This window comes from Eptatretus burgeri, chromosome 10 (genome assembly GCF_056783735.1).
Source record: "Eptatretus burgeri isolate ZD-2024b chromosome 10, Ebu_testis_v1, whole genome shotgun sequence".
Lineage (NCBI taxonomy): Eukaryota > Metazoa > Chordata > Myxini > Myxiniformes > Myxinidae > Eptatretus > Eptatretus burgeri.
In genome coordinates this window covers 87,743,075-87,770,953 of record NC_140970.1, presented here as the reverse complement: position 1 = coordinate 87,770,953, position 27,879 = coordinate 87,743,075, and the positions used below count along the sequence as shown (strand labels likewise).

At 48.6% G+C, this 27,879-nt stretch overlaps 1 protein-coding gene and 1 long non-coding RNA gene across 5 annotated transcripts in view; one reads left to right on the top strand and one right to left on the bottom strand.

Moving 5' to 3' along the window:
• The window catches only part of LOC147019035 (proteasome subunit beta type-6-like), a 35,200-nt gene extending 10,263 nt beyond the window's left edge, over window positions 1-24,937 (bottom strand). Inside the window, exons 1-3 of one of the 2 annotated variants that reach the window (XM_085899216.1) lie at window positions 24,749-24,937; window positions 18,340-18,407; window positions 17,691-17,822 (exon numbers count right to left, since the gene is read on the bottom strand). In XM_085899216.1, the coding sequence (XP_085755342.1) occupies window positions 17,691-17,822; window positions 18,340-18,407; window positions 24,749-24,835 (287 nt within the window). In that variant the 5' untranslated portion in view covers window positions 24,836-24,937. The remainder of the gene's footprint in view (window positions 1-17,690; window positions 17,823-18,339; window positions 18,408-24,748) is intronic. The other variant, XM_085899215.1, reaches the window with a different exon arrangement.
• Window positions 24,938-25,067: 130 nt separating this feature from the next.
• LOC147019033 (uncharacterized) overlaps window positions 25,068-27,879 on the top strand; it is a 69,747-nt gene continuing 66,935 nt past the window's right edge. For all 3 annotated transcript variants that reach the window (XR_015062623.1, XR_015062624.1, XR_015062622.1), the window contains exon 1: window positions 25,068-25,203. This is a non-coding gene — a long non-coding RNA (uncharacterized LOC147019033). The remainder of the gene's footprint in view (window positions 25,204-27,879) is intronic.

The following is a 27,879-nucleotide window of genomic DNA, read 5'->3' as shown; positions in this document are numbered from 1 at the left end:
GCCAAAGCTCCACCGGAGTGGCTAAGGAACAAAAAAATAATTGTGATAAAGTGGCCCAGTTAGAGCCCGGACCTAAACCCAATCAAAAATCTGTGGCTTGACAAAGATTGCTGTCCATCAGCACTCCCCCACGCAACTTGACTAGGCTTGAACAGTTTTGTCCAGAAGAATGGGCAAATATTGCCCGATCAAGGTGTGCAAAGTTGGAAGAGACCGACCTATTCCAACAGACTTACAGCTGTAATTTCTGTCAAAGATGCTTCCACCAATTATTAATTGAGGAGGGTGGACACTTATTCCAGTTTTGTCAGGGCGGTGGCCAAGATATTCCAGTTTTGTATTTTTAATTAATTTTCTGAAATTTGAAGAATTCGTTTTTCACTTGGAAGTTGTGGGTTACGATGGGTAAATAACGGTGGGAAAAGTCTGATTGAATGACATTTAATTCCAGGCTACAAGACAATAGAAGGTGAAAATTTAAAAGGGAGTGCAGACTTTCTAATGACACTGTATGTTACTGGAACGTCCCGCTTCATCGATTTCCCTGGACGCCATTTGTGTTTGTGGTCGTGTCGTATTCAGGCTGTGTCGTCCTGCGTTAGTGCCGCGTTAGTGCCGCGTTCATGCTGCGTCGTGCCGTGTCGTGCCATGCTCATGCCGCGTCGTGCCTTGTTCATGCCGCGCCGTGCCGTGACGCGCAGTATTCATGCCGTGTCGAGCAGTATTCACGCTGTGTGACACTGTCGAGCAGTATTCATGCCGTGTCGCGCAGTATTCACGCTGTGTGACACTGTCGCGCAGTATTCATGCCGTGTCGAGCAGTATTCACGCTGTGTGACACTGTCGCGCAGTATTCATGCCATGTCGCGCAGTATTCATGCCGTGTCGAGCAGTATTCATGCCGTGTCGCGCAGTATTCATGCCATGTCGCGCAGTATTCATGCCGTGTCGCGCAGTATTCATGCCGTGTCGAGCAGTATTCACGCTGTGTGACACTGTCGCGCAGTATTCATGCCATGTCGCGCAGTATTCATGCCGTGTCGCGCAGTATTCATGCCGTGTCGCGCAGTATTCATGCCGTGTCGCGCAGTATTCATGCCGTGTCGCGCAGTATTCATGCCGTGTCGCGCAGTATTCATGCCGTGTCGCGCAGTATTCATGCCGTGTCGCGCAGTATTCATGCCGTGTCGCGCAGTATTCATGCCGTGTCGCGCAGTATTCATGCCGTGTCGCGCAGTATTCATGCCGTGTCGCGCAGTATTCATGCCGTGTCGCGCAGTATTCATGCCGTGTCGCGCAGTATTCATGCCGTGTCGCGCAGTATTCATGCCGTGTCGCGCAGTATTCATGCCGTGTCGCGCAGTATTCATGCCGTGTCGCGCAGTATTCATGCCGTGTCGCGCAGTATTCATGCCGTGTCGCGCAGTATTCATGCCGTGTCGCGCAGTATTCATGCCGTGTCGCGCAGTATTCATGCCGTGTCGCGCAGTATTCATGCCGTGTCGCGCAGTATTCATGCCGTGTCGCGCAGTATTCATGCCGTGTCGCGCAGTATTCATGCCGTGTCGAGCAGTATTCACGCTGTGTGACACTGTCGCGCAGTATTCATGCCGTGTCGCGCAGTATTCATGCCGTGTCGCGCAGTATTCATGCCGTGTCGAGCAGTATTCACGCTGTGTGACACTGTCGCGCAGTATTCATGCCATGTCGCGCAGTATTCATGCCGTGTCGAGCAGTATTCATGCCGTGTCGCGCAGTATTCATGCCGTGTCGAGCAGTATTCATGCCATGTCGCGCAGTATTCATGCCGTGTCGAGCAGTATTCATGCCATGTCGCGCAGTATTCATGCCGTGTCGAGCAGTATTCATGCCATGTCGCGCAGTATTCATGCCGTGTCGCGCAGTATTCATGCCGTGTCGAGCAGTATTCACGCTGTGTGACACTGTCGCGCAGTATTCATGCCGTGTCGCGCAGTATTCATGCCGTGTCGAGCAGTATTCACGCTGTGTGACACTGTCGCGCAGTATTCATGCCATGTCGCGCAGTATTCATGCCGTGTCGAGCAGTATTCACGCTGTGTGACACTGTCGAGCAGTATTCATGCCGTGTCGCGCAGTATTCATGCCGTGTCGCGCAGTATTCATGCCGTGTCGCGCAGTATTCATGCCGTGTCGCGCAGTATTCATGCCGTGTCGCGCAGTATTCATGCCGTGTCGAGCAGTATTCACGCTGTGTGACACTGTCGAGCAGTATTCATGCCGTGTCGAGCAGTATTCATGCCGTGTCGAGCAGTATTCATGCCGTGTCGCGCAGTATTCATGCCATGTCGCGCAGTATTCATGCCGTGTCGCGCAGTATTCATGCCGTGTCGCGCAGTATTCACGCTGTGTCGAGCAGTATTCACGCTGTGTGACACTGTCGCGCAGTATTCATGCCGTGTCGAGCAGTATTCACGCTGTGTGACACTGTCGCGCAGTATTCATGCCGTGTCGCGCAGTATTCATGCCGTGTCGCGCAGTATTCATGCCGTGTCGCGCAGTATTCATGCCGTGTCGCGCAGTATTCACGCTGTGTGACACTGTCGCGCAGTATTCATGCCATGTCGCGCAGTATTCATGCCGTGTCGCGCAGTATTCATGCCGTGTCGCGCAGTATTCACGCTGTGTCGAGCAGTATTCACGCTGTGTGACACTGTCGCGCAGTATTCATGCCGTGTCGAGCAGTATTCACGCTGTGTGACACTGTCGCGCAGTATTCATGCCGTGTCGAGCAGTATTCACGCTGTGTGACACTGTCGCGCAGTATTCATGCCGTGTCGCGCAGTATTCATGCCGTGTCGCGCAGTATTCATGCCGTGTCGCGCAGTATTCATGCCGTGTCGCGCAGTATTCATGCCGTGTCGCGCAGTATTCATGCCGTGTCGCGCAGTATTCATGCCGTGTCGCGCAGTATTCACGCCGTGTCGAGCAGTATTCACGCTGTGTGACACTGTCGCGCAGTATTCATGCCGTGTCGAGCAGTATTCACGCTGTGTGACACTGTCGCGCAGTATTCATGCCGTGTCGCGCAGTATTCATGCCGTGTCGCGCAGTATTCATGCCGTGTCGCGCAGTATTCATGCCGTGTCGCGCAGTATTCATGCCGTGTCGAGCAGTATTCATGCCGTGTCGCGCAGTATTCATGCCGTGTCGCGCAGTATTCATGCCGTGTCGCGCAGTATTCATGCCGTGTCGCGCAGTATTCATGCCGTGTCGCGCAGTATTCATGCCGTGTCGCGCAGTATTCATGCCGTGTCGCGCAGTATTCATGCCGTGTCGCGCAGTATTCATGCCGTGTCGCGCAGTATTCATGCCGTGTCGCGCAGTATTCATGCCGTGTCGCGCAGTATTCATGCCGTGTCGCGCAGTATTCATGCCGTGTCGCGCAGTATTCATGCCGTGTCGCGCAGTATTCATGCCGTGTCGCGCAGTATTCATGCCGTGTCGCGCAGTATTCATGCCGTGTCGCGCAGTATTCATGCCGTGTCGCGCAGTATTCATGCCGTGTCGCGCAGTATTCATGCCGTGTCGCGCAGTATTCATGCCGTGTCGCGCAGTATTCATGCCGTGTCGCGCAGTATTCATGCCGTGTCGCGCAGTATTCATGCCGTGTCGAGCAGTATTCATGCCGTGTCGCGCAGTATTCATGCCGTGTCGAGCAGTATTCACGCTGTGTGACACTGTCGAGCAGTATTCATGCCGTGTCGCGCAGTATTCATGCCGTGTCGAGCAGTATTCATGCCATGTCGCGCAGTATTCATGCCGTGTCGAGCAGTATTCATGCCGTGTCGAGCAGTATTCATGCCGTGTCGAGCAGTATTCATGCCGTGTCGCGCAGTATTCATGCCGTGTCGCGCAGTATTCATGCCGTGTCGAGCAGTATTCACGCTGTGTGACACTGTCGAGCAGTATTCATGCCGTGTCGCGCAGTATTCATGCCGTGTCGAGCAGTATTCATGCCGTGTCGAGCAGTATTTATGCAGTGTCGTGCAGTATTCATGCTGTGGCGAGCAGTATTCATGCCGTGTCGCGCAGTATTCATGCCGTGTCGAGCAGTATTCATGCCGTGTCGCGCTGTATTCATGTCGTGTCGCGCAGTATTCATGCCGTGTCGCGCAGTATTCATGCCGTGTCGCGCAGTATTCATGCCGTGTCGCGCAGTATTCATGCCGTGTCGCGCAGTATTCATGCCGTGTCGCGCAGTATTCACGCTGTGTGACACTGTCGCGCAGTATTCATGCCATGTCGCGCAGTATTCATGCCGTGTCGCGCAGTATTCATGCCGTGTCGCGCAGTATTCATGCCGTGTCGCGCAGTATTCATGCCGTGTCGCGCAGTATTCATGCCGTGTCGCGCAGTATTCATGCCGTGTCGCGCAGTATTCATGCCGTGTCGCGCAGTATTCATGCCGTGTCGCGCAGTATTCATGCCGTGTCGCGCAGTATTCATGCCGTGTCGCGCAGTATTCATGCCGTGTCGCGCAGTATTCATGCCGTGTCGAGCAGTATTCACGCTGTGTGACACTGTCGCGCAGTATTCATGCCATGTCGCGCAGTATTCATGCCGTGTCGAGCAGTATTCATGCCGTGTCGCGCAGTATTCACGCTGTGTGACACTGTCGAGCAGTATTCATGCCGTGTCGCGCAGTATTCATGCCGTGTCGCGCAGTATTCATGCCGTGTCGAGCAGTATTCATGCCGTGTCGCGCAGTATTCATGCCGTGTCGAGCAGTATTCATGCCATGTCGCGCAGTATTCATGCCGTGTCGCGCAGTATTCATGCCGTGTCGCGCAGTATTCATGCCGTGTCGCGCAGTATTCATGCCGTGTCGCGCAGTATTCATGCTGTGTCGCGCGCAGTATTCATGCCGTGTCGTGCAGTATTCATGCCGTGTCGCGCAGTATTCATGCCGTGTCGCGCAGTATTCATGCCGTGTCGCGCAGTATTCATGCCGTGTCGCGCAGTATTCATGCCGTGTCGCGCAGTATTCACGCTGTGTGACACTGTCGCGCAGTATTCATGCCATGTCGCGCAGTATTCATGCCATGTCGATCAGTATTCATGCCGTGTCGAGCAGTATTCATGCCATGTCGCGCAGTATTCATGCCGTGTCGTGCAGTATTCATGCCGTGTCGCGCAGTATTCATGCCGTGTCGCGCAGTATTCATGCCGTGTCGCGCAGTATTCATGCCGTGTCGCGCAGTATTCATGCCATGTCGCGCAGTATTCATGCCATGTCGCGCAGTATTCATGCCGTGTCGAGCAGTATTCATGCCATGTCGCGCAGTATTCATGCCGTGTCGAGCAGTATTCATGCCATGTCGCGCAGTATTCATGCCGTGTCGCGCAGTATTCATGCCGTGTCGCGCAGTATTCATGCCGTGTCGAGCAGTATTCACGCTGTGTGACACTGTCGAGCAGTATTCATGCCGTGTCGAGCAGTATTCACGCTGTGTGACACTGTCGAGCAGTATTCATGCCGTGTCGCGCAGTATTCATGCCGTGTCGAGCAGTATTCATGCCGTGTCGCGCAGTATTCATGCCGTGTCGAGCAGTATTCATGCCGTGTCGCGCAGTATTCATGCCGTGTCGCGCAGTATTCATGCCGTGTCGCGCAGTATTCATGCCGTGTCGCGCAGTATTCATGCTGTGTCGAGCAGTATTCACGCTGTGTGACACTGTCGCGCAGTATTCATGCCGTGTCGAGCAGTATTCACGCTGTGTGACACTGTCGCGCAGTATTCATGCCGTGTCGCGCAGTATTCATGCCGTGTCGCGCAGTATTCATGCCGTGTCGCGCAGTATTCATGCCGTGTCGCGCAGTATTCATGCCGTGTCGCGCAGTATTCATGCCGTGTCGCGCAGTATTCATGCCGTGTCGCGCAGTATTCATGCCGTGTCGCGCAGTATTCATGCCGTGTCGCGCAGTATTCATGCCGTGTCGCGCAGTATTCATGCCGTGTCGCGCAGTATTCATGCCGTGTCGCGCAGTATTCATGCCGTGTCGCGCAGTATTCATGCCGTGTCGCGCAGTATTCATGCCGTGTCGCGCAGTATTCATGCCGTGTCGCGCAGTATTCATGCCGTGTCGCGCAGTATTCATGCCGTGTCGCGCAGTATTCATGCCGTGTCGCGCAGTATTCATGCCGTGTCGCGCAGTATTCATGCCGTGTCGCGCAGTATTCATGCCGTGTCGCGCAGTATTCATGCCGTGTCGAGCAGTATTCATGCCGTGTCGCGCAGTATTCATGCAGTGTCGAGCAGTATTCACGCTGTGTGACACTGTCGAGCAGTATTCATGCCGTGTCGAGCAGTATTCATGCCGTGTCGAGCAGTATTCATGCCGTGTCGAGCAGTATTCACGCTGTGTGACACTGTCGTGCAGTATTCATGCTGTGTCGCGCAGTATTCATGCCGTGTCGCGCAGTATTCATGCCGTGTCGAGCAGTATTCATGCCGTGTCGAGCAGTATTCATGCCGTGTCGCGCAGTATTCATGCCGTGTCGAGCAGTATTCATGCCGTGTCGAGCAGTATTCATCCCGTGTCGAGCAGTATTCATGCTGTGTCGAGCAGTATTCATGCCGTGTCGCGCAGTATTCATGCCGTGTCGAGCAGTATTCACGCTGTGTGACACTGTGTCGAGCAGTATTCATGCTGTGTCGATCAGTATTCATGCTGTGTCGAGCAGTATTCATGCTGTGTCGAGCAGTATTCATGCTGTGTCGAGCAGTATTCATGTTGTGTCGAGCAGTATTCATGTTGTGTCGAGCAGTATTCATGTTGTGTCGAGCAGTATTCATGTTGTGTCGAGCAGTATTCATGTTGTGTCGAGCAGTATTCATGTTGTGTCGCGCAGTATTCATGCTGTGTCATACTGTGTCGAGCAGCATTCATGTTGTGTCATGCTGTGTCGAGCAGTATTCATGCTGTGTGACACTGTGTCGAGCAGTATTCATGTTGTGTCGAGCAGTATTCATGCTGTGTCACGCTGTGTGGAGCAGTATTCATGCTGTGTCACGCTGTGTAGAGCAGTATTCATGCTGTGTCACGCTGTGTGGAGCAGTATTCATGCTGTGTCACGCTGTGTGGAGCAGTATTCATGCTGTGTCACGCTGTGTGGAGCAGTATTCATGCTGTGTCACGCTGTGTGGAGCAGTATTCATGCTGTGTCATGCTGTGTGGAGCAGTATTCCTGCTGTGTCATGCTGTGTGGAGCAGTATTGATGCTGTGTCATGCTGTGTGGAGCAGTATTCATGCTGTGTCATGCTGTGTGGAGCAGTATTGATGCTGTGTCATGCTGTGTCGAGCAGTATTCATGCTGTGTCATGCTGTGTCGAGCAGTATTCATGCTGTGTCGAGCAGTATTCATGCTGTGTCGAGCAGTATTCATGCTGTGTCATGCTGTGTCGAGCAGTATTCATGCTGTGTCGAGCAGTATTCATGCTGTGTCGAGCAGTATTCATGCTGTGTCGAGCAGTATTCATGCTGTGTCGAGCAGAATTCATGCTGTGTCGCGCGCAGTATTCATGCTGTGTCATGTTGTGTCGAGCAGTATTCATGCTGTGTCATGTTGTGTCGAGCAGTATTCATGCTGTGTCATGTTGTGTCGAGCAGTATTCATGCTGTGTCATGTTGTGTCGAGCAGTATTCATGCTGTGTCATGCTGTGTCGCGCAGTATTCATGTTGTGTCGAGCAGTATTCATGTTGTGTCGAGCAGTATTCATGTTGTGTCATGCTGTGTCGAGCAGTATTCATGCTGTGTCGCGCAGTATTCATGTTGTGTCGAGCAGTATTCATGCTGTGTCATGTTGTGTCGAGCAGTATTCATGTGGTGTCGCGCAGTATTCATGTTGTGTCATGCTGTGTCGAGCAGTATTCATGTTGTGTCACGCTGTGTCGAGCAGTATTCATGCTGTGTCACACTGTGTCGAGCAGTATTCATGCTGTGTCACACAGTGTCGAGCAGTATTCATGCTGTGTGACACTGTGTCGAGCAGTATTCATGCTGTGTGACAGTGTCGAGCAGTATTCATGCTGTGTGACACTGTGTCGAGCAGTATTCATGCTGTGTGACACTGTGTCGAGCAGTATTCATGCTGTGTGACACTGTGTCGAGCAGTATTCATGCTGTGTGACAGTGTCGAGCAGTATTCATGCTGTGTGACAGTGTCGCGCAGTATTCATGTTGTGTCGAGCAGTATTCATGCTGTGTCATGCTGTGTCGCGCAGTATTCATGTTGTGTCGAGCAGTATTCATGCTGTGTCATGCTGTGTCGCACAGTATTCATGTTGTGTCGAGCAGTATTCATGCTGTGTCATGTTGTGTCGAGCAGTATTCATGTGGTGTCGCGCAGTATTCATGTTGTGTCATGCTGTGTCGAGCAGTATTCATGTTGTGTCATGCTGTGTCGAGCAGTATTCATGTTGTGTCGCGCAGTATTCATGTTGTCATGCTGTGTCGCGCAGTATTCATGTTGTCATGCTGTGTCGAGCAGTATTCATGTTGGGTCGAGCAGTATTCATGTTGTGTCATGCTGTGTCGAGCAGTATTCATGCTGTGTCACACTGTGTCGAGCAGTATTCATGCTGTGTCACACTGTGTCGAGCAGTATTCATGCTGTGTCGAGCAGTATTCATGCTGTGTCGAGCAGTATTCATGCTGTGTCGAGCAGTATTCATGCTGTGTCGAGCAGTATTCATGCTGTGTCGAGCAGTATTCATGCTGTGTCGAGCAGTATTCATGCTGTGTCGAGCAGTATTCATGCTGTGTCACACTGTGTCGAGCAGTATTCATGCTGTGTCACACTGTGTCGAGCAGTATTCATGTTGTGTCGAGCAGTATTCATGCTGTGTCGAGCAGTATTCATGTTGTGTCGCGCAGTATTCATGCTGTGTCACACTGTGTCGAGCAGTATTCATGCTGTGTCACACTGTGTCGAGCAGTATTCATGTTGTGTCGAGCAGTATTCATGTTGTGTCGAGCAGTATTCATGCTGTGTCGAGCAGTATTCATGCTGTGTCATGCTGTGTCGAGCAGTATTCATGTTGTGTCATGCTGTGTCGAGCAGTATTCATGCTGTGTGACACTGCTGTGTTGAGCAGTATTCATGCTGTGTGACACTGCTGTGTTGAGCAGTATTCATGCTGTGTGACACTGTGTCGAGCAGTATTCATGCTGTGTGACACTGTGTCGAGCAGTATTCATGCTGTGTGACACTGTGTCGAGCAGTATTCATGCTGTGTCACGTTGTGTCGAGCAGTATTCATGCTGTGTCACGCTGTGTGGAGCAGTATTCATGCTGTGTCATGCTGTGTAGAGCAGTATTCATGATGTGTCATGCTGTGTAGAGCAGTATTCATGATGTGTCATGCTGTGTGGAGCAGTATTCATGCTGTGTGGAGCAGTATTCATGCTGTGTGGAGCAGTATTCATGCTGTGTCATGCTGTGTGGAGCAGTATTCATGCTGTGTCATGCTGTGTGGAGCAGTATTCATGCTGTGTCATGCTGTGTGGAGCAGTATTCATGCTGTGTCATGCTGTGTGGAGCAGTATTCATGCTGTGTCATGCTGTGTGGAGCAGTATTCATGCTGTGTCATGCTGTGTGGAGCAGTATTCATGCTGTGTCATGCTGTGTGGAGCAGTATTCATGCTGTGTCATGCTGTGTGGAGCAGTATTGATGCTATGTCATGCTGTGTCGAGCAGTATTCATGCTGTGTCGAGCAGTATTCATGCTGTGTCATGCTGTGTCGAGCAGTATTCATGCTGTGTCATGCTGTGTCGAGCAGTATTCATGCTGTGTCATGCTGTGTCGAGCAGTATTCATGCTGTGTCATGCTGTGTCGAGAAGTATTCATGCTGTGTCGCGTGCAGTATTCATGCTGTGTCACGCAGTATTCATGTTGTGTCGAGCAGTATTCATGCTGTGTCATGTTGTGTCGAGCAGTATTCATGTGGTGTCGCGCAGTATTCATGTTGTGTCATGCTGTGTCGAGCAGTATTCATGTTGTGTCATGCTGTGTCGAGCAGTATTCATGTTGTGTCGCGCAGTATTCATGTTGTGTCATGCTGTGTCATGCTGTGTCAAGCAGTATTCATGCTGTGTCACACTGTCGAGCAGTATTCATGCTGTGTGACACTGTGTCGAGCAGTATTCATGTTGTGTCACGTTGTGTCGAGCAGTATTCATGCTGTGTCATGTTGTGTCGAGCAGTATTCATGCTGTGTCATGCTGTGTCACACAGTATTCATGCTGTGTCGCGCAGTATTCATGTTGTGTCGAGCAGTATTCATGTTGTGTCGAGCAGTATTCATGTTGTGTCATTCTGTGTCGAGCAGTATTCATGCTGTGTCATGCTGTGTCGCACAGTATTCATGCTGTGTCACGCAGTATTCATGTTGTGTCGAGCAGTATTCATGTTGTGTGGAGCAGTATTGATGCTGTGTCATGCTGTGTCGAGCAGTATTCATGCTGTGACATGCTGTGTGGAGCAGTATTCATGCTGTGTCATGCTATGTCGAGCAGTATTCATGCTGTGTCATGCTGTGTCGAGCAGTATTCATGCTGTGTCACACTGTGTCGAGCAGTATTCATGCTGTGTCATGCTGTGTCGAGCAGTATTCATGCTGTGACATGCTGTGTGGAGCAGTATTCATGCTGTGTCATGCTGTGTCGCGCAGTATTCATGTTGTGTCGCGCAGTATTCATGTTGTGTCGAGCAGTATTCATGCTGTGTCATGCTGTGTCGAGCAGTATTCATGCTGTGTCATGCTGTGTCGAGCAGTATTCATGCTGTGTCGAGCAGTATTCATGTTGTGTCGAGCAGTATTCATGTTGTGTCGAGCAGTATTCATGTTGTGTCGAGCAGTATTCATGTTGTGTCACACTGTGTCAAGCAGTATTCATGCTGTGTCATGCTGTGTTGAGCAGTATTCATGCTGTGACATGCTGTGTGGAGCAGTATTCATGCTGTGTCATGCTGTGTCGATCAGTATTCATGCTGTGTCACGCTGTGTCGAGCAGTATTCATGCTGTGTCATGCTGTGTGGAGCAGTATTCATGCCGTGTCATGCTGTGTCGAGCAGTATTCATGCTGTGTCATGCTGTGTCGAGCAGTATTCATGCTGTGTCATGCTGTGTCGAGCAGTATTCATGCTGTGTCACGCTGTGTCGAGCAGTATTCATGCTGTGTCATGCTGTGTCGAGCAGTATTCATGCTGTGACATGCTGTGTGGAGCAGTATTCATGCTGTGTCATGCTGTGTCGAGCAGTATTCATGCTGTGTCATGCTGTGTCGCGCAGTATTCATGCTGTGTCGAGCAGTATTCATGTTGTGTCATGCTGTGTCAAGCAGTATTCATGCTGTGTCATGCTGTGTCGAGCAGTATTCATGCTGTGTCACACTGTGTCGAGCAGTATTCATGCTGTGTGACACTGTGTTGAGCAGTATTCATGTTGTGTCACGTTGTGTCGAGCAGTATTCATGCTGTGTCATGTTGTGTCGAGCAGTATTCATGCTGTGTCATGCTGTGTCACACAGTATTCATGCTGTGTCACGCAGTATTCATGTTGTGTCGAGCACTATTCATGTTGTGTCGAGCAGTATTCATGCTGTGTCATGCTGTGTCGAGCAGTATTCATGCTGTGTCATGCTGTGTCGAGCAGTAGTCATGCTGTGTCATGCTGTGTCGCACAGTATTAATGCTGTGTCGCGCAGTATTCATGCTGTGTCGCGCAGTATTCATGTTGTGTCGAGCAGTATTCATGTTGTGTCGAGCAGTATTCATGCTGTGTCATGCTGTGTCGAGCAGTATTCATGCTGTGACATGCTGTGTGGAGCAGTATTCATGCTGTGTCATGCTGTGTCGAGCAGTATTCATGCTGTGTCATGCTGTGTCGAGCAGTATTCATGCCGTGTCACACTGTGTCGAGCAGTATTCATGCTGTGTCATGCTGTGTCGAGCAGTATTCATGCTGTGACATGCTGTGTGGAGCAGTATTCATGCTGTGTCATGCTGTGTCGCGCAGTATTCATGTTGTGTCGCGCAGTATTCATGTTGTGTCGCGCAGTATTCATGTTGTGTCGAGCAGTATTCATGTTGTGTCGAGCAGTATTCATGTTGTGTCACACTGTGTCAAGCAGTATTCATGCTGTGTCATGCTGTGTCGAGCAGTATTCATGCTGTGACATGCTGTGTGGAGCAGTATTCATGCTGTGTCATGCTGTGTCGATCAGTATTCATGCTGTGTCATGCTGTGTCGAGCAGTATTCATGCTGTGTCATGCTGTGTCGAGCAGTATTCATGCTGTGTCATGCTGTGTCGAGCAGTATTCATGCTGTGTCATGCTGTGTCGAGCAGTATTCATGCTGTGTCATGCTGTGTCGAGCAGTATTCATGCTGTGTCACGCTGTGTCGAGCAGTATTCATGCTGTGTCATGCTGTGTCGAGCAGTATTCATGCTGTGACATGCTGTGTGGAGCAGTATTCATGCTGTGTCATACTGTGTCGAGCAGTATTCATGCTGTGTCATACTGTGTCGAGCAGTATTCATGCTGTGTCATACTGTGTCGAGCAGTATTCATGCTGTGTCATGCTGTGTCAAGCAGTATTCATGCTGTGTCATGCTGTGTCGAGCAGTATTCATGCTGTGTCGAGTCATGTTCTTGCCATAGTGCTGTGCAGTGCTGTGCTTTGCAGTGTCATGCCCAGTGGTGGGGGAGTGGTGCTCGAGGGGAGAGGAGATGTGGGATGGTTGTGGGTATTGTGGTGATGGTTGATGGGGGATTGTGGAGACGATGGTAGAGGGGGAGGGGTGTGGGATTCGTGATGGGTATTGTGGGGAGATGGTTGATTGTGGAGGGGAGCGTGGTGCTGGGGGTGGGGGATGAAGGGGTGGGGGATGAAGGGGTGGGGGATGAAGGGGTGGGGGAGACCCTGAAAGTTTTCACGTCCAATGTCAAATCATCTTGGAGGAGTAGATGACATGTACATGTGTATATACATACTCCCTCTCCACTATAAAGTGATGTTGGTTCATTTGATTTGCAGAAATTTATGTTGATAATAGATCATTCTTTTCAGGTGCTCTTGTGGTAACTTCCTGGCAATGGCAACAGGTGTTTGATTCACCCCTGAAATCACCCACGTACATGTTCTGGTAGCTGGGTCGAGATGGTGTTGCTGTTTCAAGCTGGTGTTGGTGTTGTTTCTTCCACTTAATCGTGGGTATGGATGGCATCCTCTCTCAATAGTGGTGGATATCTCACAATCTCTGTTGGAACATTTTACAAAGAGCTGTGATGAAACGAGCACAAAAGAGGAAATTTTATTGGCCCGATCCACACTCGGGTATTTTGGACAAACGTTGTCAAATTTCTGGCCAACTCAGGATCTTTCAGCCGTTGGTGGAGCATGAAACCATCTCGGTTGGTATCACTGTCAATGCACCAAGGACACCAACTGGGCATATTTGTGGGGGGAAAACAGAACAATCGAAAATTATTCACCGTTTGAGTTAAATCGGAACACGATGGAACCTGTACACAGTGTGGACATGACGGTCCACTTGCTGATACGACGTCACAGATCACCTGGAGAAGAACAAGAATAAGAAGATGGACTTTACAATTCGGAAAATGGAAAAAGACATCATATCTATTTTGTCGGGTATCGAGGGATAGATTAGCGTCGAGGTGGTCTGAGTGCGTTTGGGTTCCCCTTTGAGGGTCTTAAAGGGTCTTCAAACGTCAAATGGGTCTCAGCAGTCTAAAAGGTACATTCCAAGAGTACGTAATTAATCGACACAATTTGACCCAGACGATAAGACTGCTTCATTAGCACTTAACTTCCAGGGTGTGTTTTTTTTTTTTAACGATCTTTAAAATAATTATTTTATTGAACTGAAGTACACACTTAAACACTGTGTGGAGTACCGTGTTCTATGAACTCTCTCAAGTTTCTATCTATGATGCTCTTCATAAATGATGAACTTTGTTGGTGGAGAAGGTTCAAGACCATGAATACTGGTTTCAAATTCGTGATGATGTCACTTCCCCCTTGGACGGGACTGGCACACTCCCAACCTGACTAAAATGGCACTCAAAAGGCCTGGCGTTCACTTTAAAAGAACATAAAGGACAGATTACAAAGGTAAGAACATTAAATAGGAGTTTGAAAGGATGGAGGTTTTTCGAAACACATTTGGAAGGGTGTATCGATTTATTTATTTATTTATTTGTATGCAGCCTGTGGCTGATTGACTGCATCATTTTCTGGGGGCACGGTTGTGTTGCTGATGCAGTGCCCCCATTATTAGTACACTGGTACTCATTTTAATGCCTGGTGTTGGCTTAATGGTGAGGGTGCTGGACTTGGGATCCCGCTCGGCTGTTGAATTAATACCAGGTGGGGTTGACTCTGCCTGTCATCCTTCCGAGGTCGGCAAAATGAGTGCCAGCTTGGCGACCCATCCAGGATTGTGCCCAATAGCCAAGGAGACTGCTTTGGCAGCACCAACGCTCTGCACAGGGCATGGTCCCAATGGATGGATGAATGGATGGTACTCATTTTATCGACCTCGGAAGGATGGCAGGCTAAATTAACAGGCCTGGTGTTTATTCAACAAGACGATGGGGGTTGAACTCAAGACCCGGAGATCTTAAGCTAGCCACTTTAACCATTAAGGCAAAACCAGGCTTAGGAAGGGTGGATGATGTCTGTCGATCCATAAAACGACGCACATCGAACATCACGACAACATGACCTCATGTTTATCCTATTACATTCACGATGGGAAATAACTATGGGAAATAACAAAACGATTCTATGCAATGTTAGTGCATTGAAGTCATTTCCACACCAGTATGATAACATCAAAATATGTTCACCTTCAATAAAAGCATTTCAAGATGACTTTTTGGCTAAAGTATCATTTTCCTGCCTGGCTTACTAGTGTAATTAGCAAGTAAATGAATGAAAAAAAAATATATATATATATATATATATATATATATATATATATATATATATATATATATATATATATATATATATATATATATATATATATATATTAGATGCACACGTTTGAGCAAACTATAACGTGCATTGACGTATGAGAGTACTGTACCCACTGCCTGACAAACTGGTTTGGTGACACTCTCAAACTTGGCACTCATTGCATAAACCACACCTGTGCTTCTGCAGGTTAAAACTTGAAAATAACCTTCAGAGATAAGGCTTGAAAATTACAATTTATCAACACATCGTTGTGCATCCCACGTCTGTTTGTAACCTCTTCCACGTTTGGATTCTAACCTTACTGGAAACTGAGGAAGTACAAAATGAAATACCATCCATGTTCTGTATTGTTGATTAAAACCCAGCTGGCTCATTCAAGACCTAGAGTTAGAAGGTCATCTGCCCACTCCACCAGTTTAATTCTCCATCGTTTTATTTTATGCTTATCTCAGGATCATGGTGTAGTTTGTCGATCAATTAAAAGCAGGACAAAGGCATTGGTGAAACAGCATACTTCAAGGTGAATTACAAGGTCGTTCGTCACAATGGACAAATTCGTATTGTTTTGGGGATTTGAACATGGGTTCCCAGCATCATGAGCCATCAGTTCAGATGAGAATATCAACAGGTCGACCCATTGTGCTTCAAGTCTGCACTCATTCATCATCATTTTGTATGCAGCCTGGGGCTGCTGGTTGCATCGTTGCTAGGAACGTGGTTGTGCCACTGATGTAGTAAGCCGGTACTCATTTGCCGACCTCGGAAGTACGACGGACTAAGTCAACCCGTCTAGTGTTATTTAACGGTTCGACAGGGGCAGAAACTCAAGACCCGAATATCTTAAGCCAACCACTTTAACCATGAAGCCAACACCAGGCTAAATCTGCACTTTGTGGTTGACTCCTCAGGGCCTTCCAGAATAATCTAGGATGGGCACCAAAATGTTCTCTCCCAAAAGAGAAGTGCCACCCTCATTCCCACCAACAGAAAAACAAAATAACTATTCAAGTACAGTTTCTTAAACAGGTTCAAACGGACTTTTCTAATGAGTTAAAACAAGTTACGCAATGATTTTGGTAAATCCAAGCGGACGACTTACAGATAAAGTTTACAACAATAGGTTTGCCTGGTGGCATTGCCATATGAGGATTTGACTTGGGATGACTTGCGATTCAAATGGCTTCTGATGCTGGGATCCCCGATTCAAATCCCGTATACTGTGATGATTTGTCCCAAGTTTCCTCGTATCTCTAATTTCCTATTAAAATGGATTGATATCTACCAATACATTGCTCTGCATGTCACCTGTATTTACAAATCCCGCCATGAGCCACGGGTCCGTGTTCAACAAAAATGCAAGGCCAAGCCAATCTGAACTTTTGACAACGTATTGTCCAAGGCCTTAATTCACAGCTTCATGAAGTACTGCTCTCCCCTTTGGGCTGGTGCTCCTGCCTCACACCTTGACCCTCTTGGTGCCCTGGGAAGCAAGGCCATCGAAATAATTGGGATATCCCACGACAAGGCTGGGTGTCTCGGCCTGTTACTCTCAAGTTGCAGACAGGTTGGTGACCTCTATATTCTACCGCCTCCTTTTTGGCCTTGTGTGTATGTCTCTCCCTCTCCCTCTCCTCTCTCTCTCCTGCAGGGCACAGATGGTCTACTAGTAATGCTCTTCCTTTTAAACTTCCTAAGTTGAGGGTCACTTCCCTCCCCCTCTGATAATCAGATTTTCCCCCTCTTTGCCGTCTCCCTTAGTTCCAAGATTAGTGTCATCTGTGAATTTGGATAGCCTACTCCCAACCTCATTGTCCAAATCATTGCTGTAAATTATGAATAATGTTACGAGAACTGATCCCTTGGGTACCACACTATTTACATCCTCCCAGCCAGAGAGCCTTCCGTTCACCCTCACTCTTTGATTCCTGTCTCTAAACCAGTTTACAATCCAGTTAACGACACTACCAGCCACTGCACAAGTCTTCAGCGAAACCAACAGCCCTTCATATGTTACCTTCTCAAAAGCTTTCTGAAAATCGAGATAAATGATATCAACTGCACTCCTCCATCAACCCAGTCAGAAACTCCACTCTTGTAGTCAGCACATGACTCTCAATGGTATCCTCTCTTCTCCTCAGCCTCGAGTACAACACTACCCTTCGTGCTGGCACCCCCACCTCGCAACTTTCTTGTCATTATGTCGTGGAGTCCAAGGGCTCTTCCCTCATTAACCCTCCCCAAGCCCACCCCTACCTTTCCAAATTATTTTCTCCCTTCCCTCACCACCCTGACTCAATTCCCATTGATGTGTTCCAATCCTCTTCCATCCCGGGCTTTCCTTTTCTGTTCCAGTCCTTGTTGTGCTTGAGCTCGTGTTCTTCCCTCTCCCCCCCTTCCACCCCCACAGTCTATCATGTGTCCCTCTACTCAAGGTGTCCCTCTTCCCTGCTGTTGGTATATTTCCCTATTTTCCAACCTGTTCTACCTGTTTCTCTTCTGCTCTGTGGTCTGGTTCTGCCATGAGCCGCAACTCTGTATACAAAATAATAAAAATAAATTACAGAACTTGCTCACAACAGTTCCAAAAAGTTGTCATCGAGTTACAGTGCATGGAGGATATTCCTTGCCTGAAAAAGTCCAGCTGGTATGCAACAGTGTCTGCAATCATCTCTGTATCAGCGGCAGAACCAGAACGGCAGCAGTAGATGCGGTCATGCACCTTATACAGCTTGTCTATGACACGGTTTGTCACTTCTTGTCTGCAGGAAACAAAATTACTGTTATGCATAAGATGGTACACAGCTTTGGGATTCCTCGTCTCATAATCATCAGATTATTCGGTCAATATTTGACTTTCCCAAAGATTAGTCCATCTTTGTAGGCAAATTATTCAAAACGATAGGTTTTATCAACTTACAGTTGACAAAGGTGTGCTGACTGCTGTTGGAAGCAAAGTGAATCTGACATTTCAGGTCAAAGTCCTCTCTTGCTTCGACGAAGGAATAATACCTGAAATGTCAGCTGTATTTGACTTCTCACGGCGGTTAGAATAATCTGGTCAACTTTCAGTTGTTGAAACCTATCGTATTGAGCCACTATCCTCCTATGCCCTGTTTTCAATTTGCAGTTGCTCAGTGGTGGCAGCATTTTCAATGGTGAAAGTGATATTAAGAGACTCGTGATTGAGCCTGCAGTTTAAGCTAAAGATATCCCACTGTACTCAACGAGTTATTCTGATCCAAAGGACACGAAGTAGATAAAACAGACATTACTTACCCTGCTGTGACACGAGTATCAGCTCCAACAACAACACCTCCATCAAACTCCACTGCCATTATGGTGGTCTGCAGCAAACACAGTTGGGTGGAGCAATTTGTAGTTTACCCCCATCGATTACTATTTTACCCGCAGCTCAATTTAGTTTTTGTAAACATAGTCGAGGCTCATGGAAGAGCAAGCACAATGAACACATCAGGATGGGAAAGACAAAAACAGGACTCGTTAAAACACGCGTGCATGGGGTGGACAAGATGGGTACAGAAGCAAACTCCAAGGAGACCTGGACCAACCTGTTCCATGGTCGGGTTGTCGGCGACTAAACAGTCTCCCCCACCAGGTTTTCTGATGAGGAGGGTGTTTGGATATGGACACCCAGCAGGATTAAAAACAAAACCTGTCAGAGGGCAGAGGAGCTCCTTGTGAGCCAACAGCCATCCATATCTCGTGTCCAACTGTGTTTGCGGACGCCCTCTTACAGTTGGGTTACTTCTTATGAGGAGGTTGGTGGCAGGATTTGCAGTCCGGTAACCATAAAACACCCTTCATTCCACAAAACGTACGAAAAACAAAAATAAATCTGAAAACCCACTCCGTGGGAGTACATCCTCTGCAGCTGCCCACCGCAGGGCAGCTCACCGGATGACGGGATTGGGGCAAAGCCTTCGGGACCCCCATTCTTTGATGATAGGAGGAAAACCATGGCATAACCTTCCCGGGTCAGATTGCAGTGGTGTGTGTAGGGGTGGTGTTGGGGTGTCGTCCACCAAATGGTGGTCTCCTTGGGTTAACCTGAGGCACCCCCTTCAGGTGGGTGCCTGGAATGTCCGATCCCTAACAGAGGATGAACACCTGTCTGTGAACTCAAGTGTTTGGATATCGGTATTGCAGCACTCTCTGAAGTTCAGAGACCGGATAGCGGTGAGAACATGGCGAGTGGTTACACTAACTATTGATCTGATCGCTCTGATGGTTACCATGCCCAAGGAGTTGCTGTCGCTGTGTCCAACAAGCTGATTCCAATTGTAATTGAGGCAATACCGTTCAACGAGCGTATGATGAGACGAAGGATTCGTCACTCCTTGGGTGTCATTTCCATGGTCTCTGTTTATGCTCCGACTGAGCCGAGTGATCTCACCATGAAGGACGTATTCGATGTTGCACTCGAGTCTGTGGTTGATCAGTGCCGCAGGGGAGAAACACTTCTAGTATTGGGGGATTTCAATGCTTCGACTGGAACTGATTGGGATGGTTCTGAGACATGTGTTGGTCCCCATGGGTCTGGAACTGTGAACCAGAATAGCACTAAGTTCCTTGACTTTGCAAGAAGTCATGGACTTATGGTGGCTGGTTCCTGGTTTCAGCACCCACAAGCTCATCGCTGGACTGTGTCTTCCAACGTTGGTGGTGTGGCAAAGTAGATTGGCCATGTCCTCGTTGATGGTCACTGAAGGATGATCCAGAACAGCAGGGTCCACCGGAGTGCTCAGTTCCTCAATACCGACCACAGGCTTGTTGTCGCAAATCTGAAGTTGTAGCTTAAATCCGGGAGAATGGTACCATCCCTGCCGAGGCTGGATGTTAGCAAGCTCAAGGATGAGAGAGTAGTTGAGGAGTTTGCGAACAGGTTGAGTGGGGATTTGGGGGGGGGGTCTGGGTGCTTTGGGGAATCTTGAAGAGTTGTGGAGTGCCTTCAAGACCACCATCCTTAATGTTGCCGGTGGATGTCTTGGAACTCATTTTGTCTCGAGAACTCATGAAGAAGAATTTTGTCTCTCAAGGGACACTGGACACCATTGACCAGAGTCGCAGGGCAGGCTGAATGGCAGAGCTGAGCTGTTCATGGAGCTGAGGCGTAAAACTGTACGTGCTCCAAGGGTGGATAAGGAAGCCTATGTGTGAGGAATCTGTGAGGGGGTAGAGCATCACCTGTGGTCAAGTGATTCTCGTCCTGCTTACAGGGGAATTCACACATTGTGTTCCTCCAAGCCCGTCCCTCGGTGTACTGCAGTAAGAGCAGAGGGTGGTAGGCTTTTGACAGAGGAGTCTGAAGTGAAGCCCCCCTGGGCCGGTTAGTTTGAGCGGCTGTACCAAGCTGATCCATCAGCTGTCGAGTTGGATGTCAGGGGTGTTACAATTCCATATGCAATGACCCTCCAATTGAACCGTGATCCACCTTCGTTTGTGGAAACACAGGCAGCGGTGAACCGGTTGAAATGGGGTAAAGCTCCAGGGATCTGTGGTATCCATGCTGAACTTCAAGGTTTGTGGAAATGCTGCACTCGTGTTGTTGCATGCAGTTCTGTGCTCTGCCTGGAACACAGGCATCATCCCAACTGACTGGAAGAGGGGCCTTGTTGTCCTTCTCTGGAAAGGGAAGGGTGATCGCCAAGACTGCAACAACTACCGAGGGCTGGCGCTGCTCTCAGCGCCAGGCAAGGTCTTTGCTCAGATAATTCTTGATAGGGTTCGCCACCATCTGCTTGAGCACCAGCGTCCAGAGCAGTCAGGCTTTACACCAAAGAGGTCAACGATTGACTGTATCCTTGCTCTTCAGGTCCTCACCGAACGCAGACGAGAGTTTCGGTAGGGGCTGCTTGCAACCTATGTTGATCTCTGTAAAGCATTTGATTCAGTGAATCGGGATGTCCTCTGGAGTATTCTTGGTCTTCGTGGGGTGCTACCAAAACTGATCAAGCTGATGTCCGAACTCTACTCTGGGACTGAGAGTACTGTGAGATGTGGTACCATCTCTGACCTATATCCAATTGTTACTGGAGTTCGTCAGGGGTGTGTACTGGCCCCCACACTTTGCAGCACTTGCATGGACTGGATTCTCGGGAGAATGTCGGAGAGATCAAGCTGCGGTGCATCGTTTGGGAATGTCAAGATCTCTGACCTTGATTTCACAGATGATGCAGTCATCGTTGCGGAGACTGGACATCCTTTTGGGGGCCCTCGAGGTGCTGAATGAGGAGTCTGAGCTGCTGGGATTACGGGTTTCCTGGGTCAAAACTGAGATCCAGGCTTTCAATGACATCTTGGATGCTGCTGTCCTGTCTGTACCTGTTTGTGGCGAGGATGTTGAAGTCATGGAGAGATTCACTTTCCTTGGCAGTGATATTCATGTCTCTGCTGGCTCTGAGCCAGAGGTCAACAGACCTGTCGATCAGGCCTGGGGAGTCATTGATTCACTGGATCATGGGGTGTGGCGCTGCCGGTACCTGTGCGGGAGGATGAAAGTCCAAGTCTTCAGGTCCTTGGTGCTTCCAGTCTTGCTCTCGGGATGTGAGACTTGCACTTTGACCAGGGATATGAGACAGCGACTTCTTTCATTTGGTACCAGGTCTCTTCAGAGAATCCTTGGCTATCGCTGGTCGGACTTTGCGTCCAACGAGCGGTTGCTGAGAGAGACTCAAATAAGATTTGTTACCTGCATGGTCCGTGAGCATCAGCTGTGGCTGTATGGACATGTGGCTCGTTTTCCCTGACGCTGATCCTGCTCACCGGATTCTCTCAGTGAGGAAGCCTCGTGAGTGGAGGGAGCCAATGGGCTGACCACGTGCCTCGTGGTTGCAGCAGCTTGATCAGCATCTCAAAGAGATGGGGATGGGTCAGGCATCTGCCTGGGGGATGGCCAGACAGAGGCCCCTGGAGTGCCGGCGGAAAGTGGACGCAGTGACACGCTGCCCCAGCGCTTGCACCCATACCTGACCTACCTACCTAACCTGATGATCTGAGATGGTGGTGAACAGCTGTCATGAAGACTTGGAGGGCAGAATGAGGTTGAACAGAATGTGGAAGTTGATTCCACAGGTGGTAAAAAGAGAAATAAATGAGTGGAGGTGAGCAGTAATCCTGGATTTAGGTAGTTTTACCAGAAGGAGGTTTATAGTGGACCATGTGAACCCTGCAGAAACCTGGTGTAGGACATGGAGGGGGGCAAACATGGAAAGAGCAGATTCCTGTTAAAAAAAAAATCCTTTAAAACCTCAGGTTAATCCCAATCAGACTCCAAGTCAAATCATTGTTGCGTCGGAGGATGTACATATTCGCTATTATGTCAAATTAACGAGGTCTGTGTGTTCACGAAGGTGAGACCATTTTTACCTCCGCCACCGAAGTTAGATGGAGATTATGTTTTCACCTCCGTCTCTGTTTGTGAACAAAATATCTCAAAAAGTTGTGGACGGATTCAGACGAAATTTGGTGGATGAGTTGGTTCGTTGACAACAAGCAGATTCAATTTTAGTTCAGATACCAATCCAGATCCAGCCTATCAGTGGGATACAAAATGTAAACTAACCAGCCTGGCAGAGGAATGCACTTGACAGAGTGCCCTTGTCGTTTTTTTGTAACCATGGACCCATGAGAGTGAAGTTGTCCCATTATTATGAATGCTGTGAGGGGTGGTGTCGTTGTCATTGGCATTAGATAGGGGCTGCGTAATTTGTACATGTCCTCTCTGTGAACCAAGCAAGGTAAGGAGAACAGTGACCTTGGATGTGTCTTGGTTCGTGTTTGGCCTGATAACTACCTCCACCTCACCCCTCAAAGTCCACACTCGGCGTGCAAGGCATCTGGTGCGGCCAAGTACCAAGTAATCTTTCCCTACATCATAAACCAACGTCTTCTTGCCATGATCTGATGCAATACAATTTATTCTTCATTCTTCTTCTTCAATGGCCGCAATTATTCCAGGTTCTTGTGGGGCTGGATGGGAGAAGGTTAGCCCAAGTCTTTCATGAACCGGCTGGCAAGGCTTGACATTCGACTAAGGTTATGGCAGGAATTTGTAATTTGTTCAGGGTGCCAGCGATAACTCGCCGACTCTTAGCGAAGGACACCGTGAGAACTTTGAGATCCACCAACTAATGCCGGCAGATGAGATGCCCAGTTTAACGTCCGTCTGAGGGACGGCACACACATTGATGAATCACCCTACCTGTGAAAGACCAGTTTAGAGCTGGGTCAAGATTCAAACCCAGGTGAACAGTTTAGAGGTGAGTGTGCATACCTCGAGGCCATCCTGCAGTCCTTCATCCAACATCCCTTATACATGCTCCATCAAAATAATACAGAACTCTATGTCTTCCATCTTCCCTGCAGAATGAAGTATACATGTTTCAAAGTTTCATCGCCAACAAAAATAATCTCCCCACACTCACCCCTGCCTGCACCTGCTCCACCCTCACCCCTGCCTGCACCTGCTACAACCTCACCCCTGCCTGCACCTGCTGCAACCTCACCCCTGCCTGCACCTGCTACAACCTCACCCTTCCCTGCACCTGCTACAACCTCACCCTTGCCTGCACCTGCTGCAACCTCACCCCTGCCTGCACTTGCTCCACCCTCACCCCTGCCTGCACTTGCTCCACCCTCACCCCTGCCTGCACTTGCTACAACCTCACCCTTGCCTGCACTTGCTACACCTCACCCCTGCCTGCACCTGCTACAACCTCACCCCTGCCTGCACCTGCTACAACCTCACCCCTGCCTGCACTTGCTGCAACCTCACCCTTGCCTGCACCTGCTGCAACCTCACCCTTGCCTGCACCTGCTATAACCTCACCCCTGCTTGCATTCACTCCACCATCAGCCAATAAGTATCATTCCCCATTGGAGAGTCAATGCTTCGATAGCATTTTCCTGGACAAGCAATACACTGTGTGGTTTGCCATTACCTTCCTTACAGTAATCGGGGTCCCAGTACACAATGGTTTGAAATCGTGCTAGTCGAGGGGACAGCAAGCTTAACATTTGATTACAAAGGACAGTGTAATATATATATATATATATATATATATATATATATATATATATATATATATATATATATATATATATATGACAACGCTGCCAATTGAATGCAGACAATACAGTTCAAAAGTCATGACAGCACCACTGACGTACCAAATGAGCCAATCGAATGATTGGAAATGTAAACTTTAAACTTCCACAAAGTTTTCAAAACTTAAGGAACCACCAACTAGTTTGGCTGTTCAGCAGACAAGGCTCAGGTGTGAGGTTTGGACCACCAACTAGTCTGCATCAGTGTAGAAAGCATCGTGTGCCCGGTGTGAAGTATACTGCCAAGGGAAGGGGGTGGGGGGGGGAGAGGGATTATCAGTGTCATCACAACAAAAACTGGACCCCAATCCCACTACCACCCCCACCTCCAAGCGCCCCCTTGCGAGGAGACTTTATGCCTCACACATGATGTTGTTTGGTAAGTCCCTTTAGGAAGGTGCGGGAAACTCGCCTGTTTTGTTGGGCACGAACAAGGCTCGGTAATGTTAGAGCACGACAAGAGTAAGGCACGATGGACCATACAGTGTACAGAGGTGAAGAGACCGGTCGGTTACCCGGTCTTGGGCACTCGACCAATTTAATTTAATTTCGAACTCACCCCTGTGCTCACGGGTACAGGTACCGCGTCAGACTCTCCAAAGCCAAAGCGAGGGCGGTGGACCATGGTCGGTCCAGAAAAAGCCATGGTCGCTTCCCCCAGAACGCGAAGCTGGGATGTTTGTTCAAAGGAAGCAAGTCACCAAAGAAGAACAAGGAAATGTTTGGATTCAGGGAAATGAAACTAATGGGCGGGGGGAGGAATCGAAAGTGGAACGAACTACAAGGGAGGGACGATAGCGAGCGACCACGCCAACAGATCAGTCTGATGAGGAAGATGGAAATTAAGTGGCATGGAAGGTGAACACAAGGCCATCTTTAAACAATGTGCACATCTACTGAACGCCGTCCAAAACCTACGAGGACCTGACCAGAGGACCCAAATGAGAGACATGGATGTCATGTGTGCATCGTTTTGCTCTGAGGCGCACATAAACTGCAGGAACAGCGACCCAGGTAAGAGACGTGCAGGTAAAAAGGTGTGAAATTTTGCCAAAATGTGGAACCATAGAATTCACTCCCATACTCTTCCCAGTGTTGTGAATTTAAACTTCTCGATCGTTTTCTATCACAATTAAATTTACGACATCGACTCAGCAAGGGGTGCTTCATATGAGACAGTACGTCCTCAATGGATTCGTGGACCACTTATTTATTACATTAAAAAAAAAATATACAAATATATATATATATATTATATATATATATATATATATATATATATATATATATATATATATATATATATATATATATATATATATATATATATATATATTAGCGATATCCGTGCACATGCACGGGATAGCAGTGCAACATAGCTGGTAGCAGACGACAGACCGTACACGGGGAATGACAAAAATACGCATTGTGCAAAATGCAAGTGGTACTATGGAACGCCAAGACTTCCCAAACATTGTCGGCACGTCCGCTAAGTGCCACAGCAATTTCATAGGGATCGTGTGAAGGCGAGCCGAGTTTTTAGTGTGCAAGCTTGGTATTATAATAGAGATACACACATATATATATATATATATATATATATATATATATATATATATATATATATATATATATATATATATATCTATCTCTCTCTATACATACACAAGCCAGTAGGCGGCCATGGGTCACCAAGCATCCGATGACCTTTGACCCCTGATCTGAGTTAATCTAGTACTAAGTACTTACGAAATTGCAATCGAATCAGTTAACCCGTGTATGAGTAAGGGGGCTTTGAATGGTCATTTTGCCCCAAAAATGCACTCATTGACCTTTGACCCCTGACTGAGCCGAGATAGGTCAATATGTCCTGAAGCAAAGTTGTAGTACCCATTGAGTACTCTGTACCTATGAACTTTCATTCGTATCGGTTAACCCGCGTATGAGCAAGGGGGATTTGAATGGTCATTTTGCCCGAAAAATTCACTCATTGACCTTTGACCCCTGACCTAGCCAAGATAGGTCAATATGTCCTGAGCAAAAGTTGTCGTACCCATGAACTTTCATTCGTATCGGTTAATCCGTGTAGGAGCAAGGGTGCCTTGAATGGTAATTTTGCCCGAAAAATGCACTTATTGACCTTTGACCCCTGACCTACTCGAGATAGGTCATTATGCAAATGAGCAAAGTTGTAGTACTCATTACGGTCTATAAACATGTAAAGATTCATTCGATTCGGTTCAACCGTCTTGGAGCTAGTGTACTTTGAATTTTCAGCGGGAATGCTCAATGGCCCTCGGACACCCAAGTTGAGAGGGTTACCATTTGGAAACTATAAGATATAGAAAAAATGGATGTCATATAGCAGATAGAGAATCACCTTAAGATTATGCATACCAAATCTCATCGAGTTCCATCTACTGATAACTACTCGGTATCAATTTGAATGAAAAGTACCGAAAATGCGGTTTGATATCGGAAATCCCCAAAGTTCGAGGGGGTGCTGTGGGTGAACAAAGATATTGTTGCGGATCCGGGGTGGCGGGATTCTGACCCGGTTCCTGGCGCCACCCTCGCCACCACCGTCTCCGGGAGTCTACAACGCCGGCCGGCTCGGCACAGGCCTCGGGTCACACGTCTTCAATCGCGATACCAACATAATCCTGTACCTTACCAGTTGGGGAGATAGAACCCCTGGCTACAGACTGGCTTTGTCAGTGACCAAGCGGAGTCTACCAGCCTGTAACCATTTTTGGCCCTATATGCCAATCGAACGGATCGTTCCTCGACGTGACACAAATTAATCCATAGCGGCAACTGCATAAGAATTAACCAGATTTATTGGGGAACATCAGGGATCACAACACAAGCAATAAACACTACAATGGTTATACTAACGATCTACCCATTCTTACCTAGGGAATCACGGTCTAAAGGTTTCGAGGGGATTCTATGAAATATGCCTTATACAACACGTGCAAACAAAACAGACAGACAAACAGCATACATGCAGGACAAGACAGAGTACTCGGTGATGGCTCATGGACGAGAGGACCGTGTCCAAAGCACGAATATCGTTCGTAACAAGCGGTGGTGTCCACGGGTTCAAACTCCCGCTCGAACGTGCTGCGTGGCAAGATGGCGGCGCGGTGTTCTCCCTCCTTCAGTCACCGCGTGCGTGGTCTCTGCGCGCTCTGACCTCGCGTAGGGTCGAAGAGGAGCCTCAGTTGATCTCTCTCACGGTCCAGCACACAAATCCCTGACCTGGCCTGTTCTCCATACAAGGCCCAAGTTGAGGTCCGAGTTCCACAGGCAGAATGGCAAATGTGACGCGCCGTTGGTGAGTAAGGACCGTCCGAAGGTCCGGCGTCTCCTCTCCAGCCTTCCCGCCTCGAAGCCCGACTCCCGCTTCGTCCTCTCAGTGCCTCTCTCGGTCGAATCACCGACGTGCAGGTCGGGTTCACGTCTCTCCCAGCAGATCCAACACGGTGCCTCCTTCGTTCGCTCGCCTCGAAGCGACTCCGAGCACGCCTCGAGAACCCGGCCGTTCCTCACACACAGCACTCCTTCGTTCGCTCGCTTCGAAACACGAGCACACTTCGAGCGCCACTATTTCCACATACTCATCTTTTGTTTCTCCTTTCTCTCACTTCTCTCGGCGACTCTGACCAAGGGCTCCGCCCCTTCGCG